The sequence below is a fragment of the Colobus angolensis genome, unplaced genomic scaffold, assembly GCF_000951035.1.
Source record: "Colobus angolensis palliatus isolate OR3802 unplaced genomic scaffold, Cang.pa_1.0 Scaffold72, whole genome shotgun sequence".
In the NCBI taxonomy this organism is placed as follows: Eukaryota; Metazoa; Chordata; class Mammalia; order Primates; family Cercopithecidae; genus Colobus; species Colobus angolensis.
In genome coordinates this window covers 1409415-1410656 of record NW_012120932.1, presented here as the reverse complement: position 1 = coordinate 1410656, position 1242 = coordinate 1409415, and the positions used below count along the sequence as shown (strand labels likewise).

General features: G+C 33.4%; 1 protein-coding gene across 1 annotated transcript in view; it reads left to right on the top strand.

The window, feature by feature from the left end:
• OGN (osteoglycin) overlaps positions 1–1242 on the top strand; it is a 15169-nt gene that overhangs the window by 8878 nt on the left and 5049 nt on the right. The window contains exon 3 of the mRNA XM_011927522.1: positions 743–983. Coding sequence (XP_011782912.1) covers positions 743–983 — 241 coding nt within the window. The remainder of the gene's footprint in view (positions 1–742; positions 984–1242) is intronic.

Genomic DNA, 1242 nt, shown 5'->3' with positions numbered 1-1242 from the left:
ACTTCTCCAGAATTACTTACTAGTTATGAAGTGAAAAATATTAACTTTACTCAGTGAGCAACATGGCACACACTACTTGAAACAAGTGACCAAAGATATTATCAGGAATGGGATAAACAGATATCATGTGCTTTTGGACACACAGCACTGAGGATCCATGGTACTCCTGCCAAAAATGAGAAACCTCTGTCAACTGAAAGGCATTCTGCACAATAAATGCCCTGAAAAATAAAACTAAAGAAAATAAAAAAAAGCTCTACACTTTTCAAAAACAGAAAAAGGTATAAAAAACAAAGATTAAGAAATGTTCCAAGAGGCATGACAAGTAAATGTAATAAATGACTTGGGGTGCTAAGGGATCCAAACAGTGCCTACGATTACTCTAATTTTCAAGTTAATGGTTTCCTTATTTAACTAGTGGTTACTAAAATCTAGCTACTGTCACCAATCTGAAATATGTTTCTCACACATCAAACTTAATAAAAATCAAGCTCATGTTTACCTTAACTCCCGCTTTGTAAATTTTTTTGGTTTTCAAATAAGGAAATGTAACTGTCAATCAATTCAACAATTAAGCAATCACCAGTAAAACAAAATAAAAAGAGATTCTCAAACAATATTCTGGTGGATTATCAAGACAACATAGGTAACAAGTTACCATGACTATCTTTCTTATGATTCTGTAAAACATCTCTTCAAATTAGTAATAGCATTCATAATAGCAATAATTTTACTACTAGAGGCGAAATATTTTCAAACTATTGTTCATATTTTTACGATTTTATTTCCCAATTTAGAAATGCCCACGTGTCTGCTGTGTGTTTGTTTAAGTGGCTCTGTATACTGTGAAGAAGTTGACATTGATGCTGTACCACCCTTGCCAAAGGAATCAGCCTATCTTTACGCACGATTCAACAAAATTAAAAAGCTGACTGCCAAAGATTTTGCAGACATATGTAAGTTAAACTGGAATATGATTATTAGTATTTAACTCATATAAATACAAGTTTCTATATAGTTGCTGCCTATCACTTATAGGTTTGTCACTTGGACTATATAAATATTGAACATGTTTCACAAAAGTCCATTCATTTGTTGGTGAATCATCTTTCCACTTAGACCTTGTGATCTTTGTTTACTGGTGACCTCACTGTCTATGACGACAGCCCATCTAACACATGGGCAATTATATCTTCTCAACTCCAATACTTCAAGATCCCTTGCTTCTGACACTGAGCAACA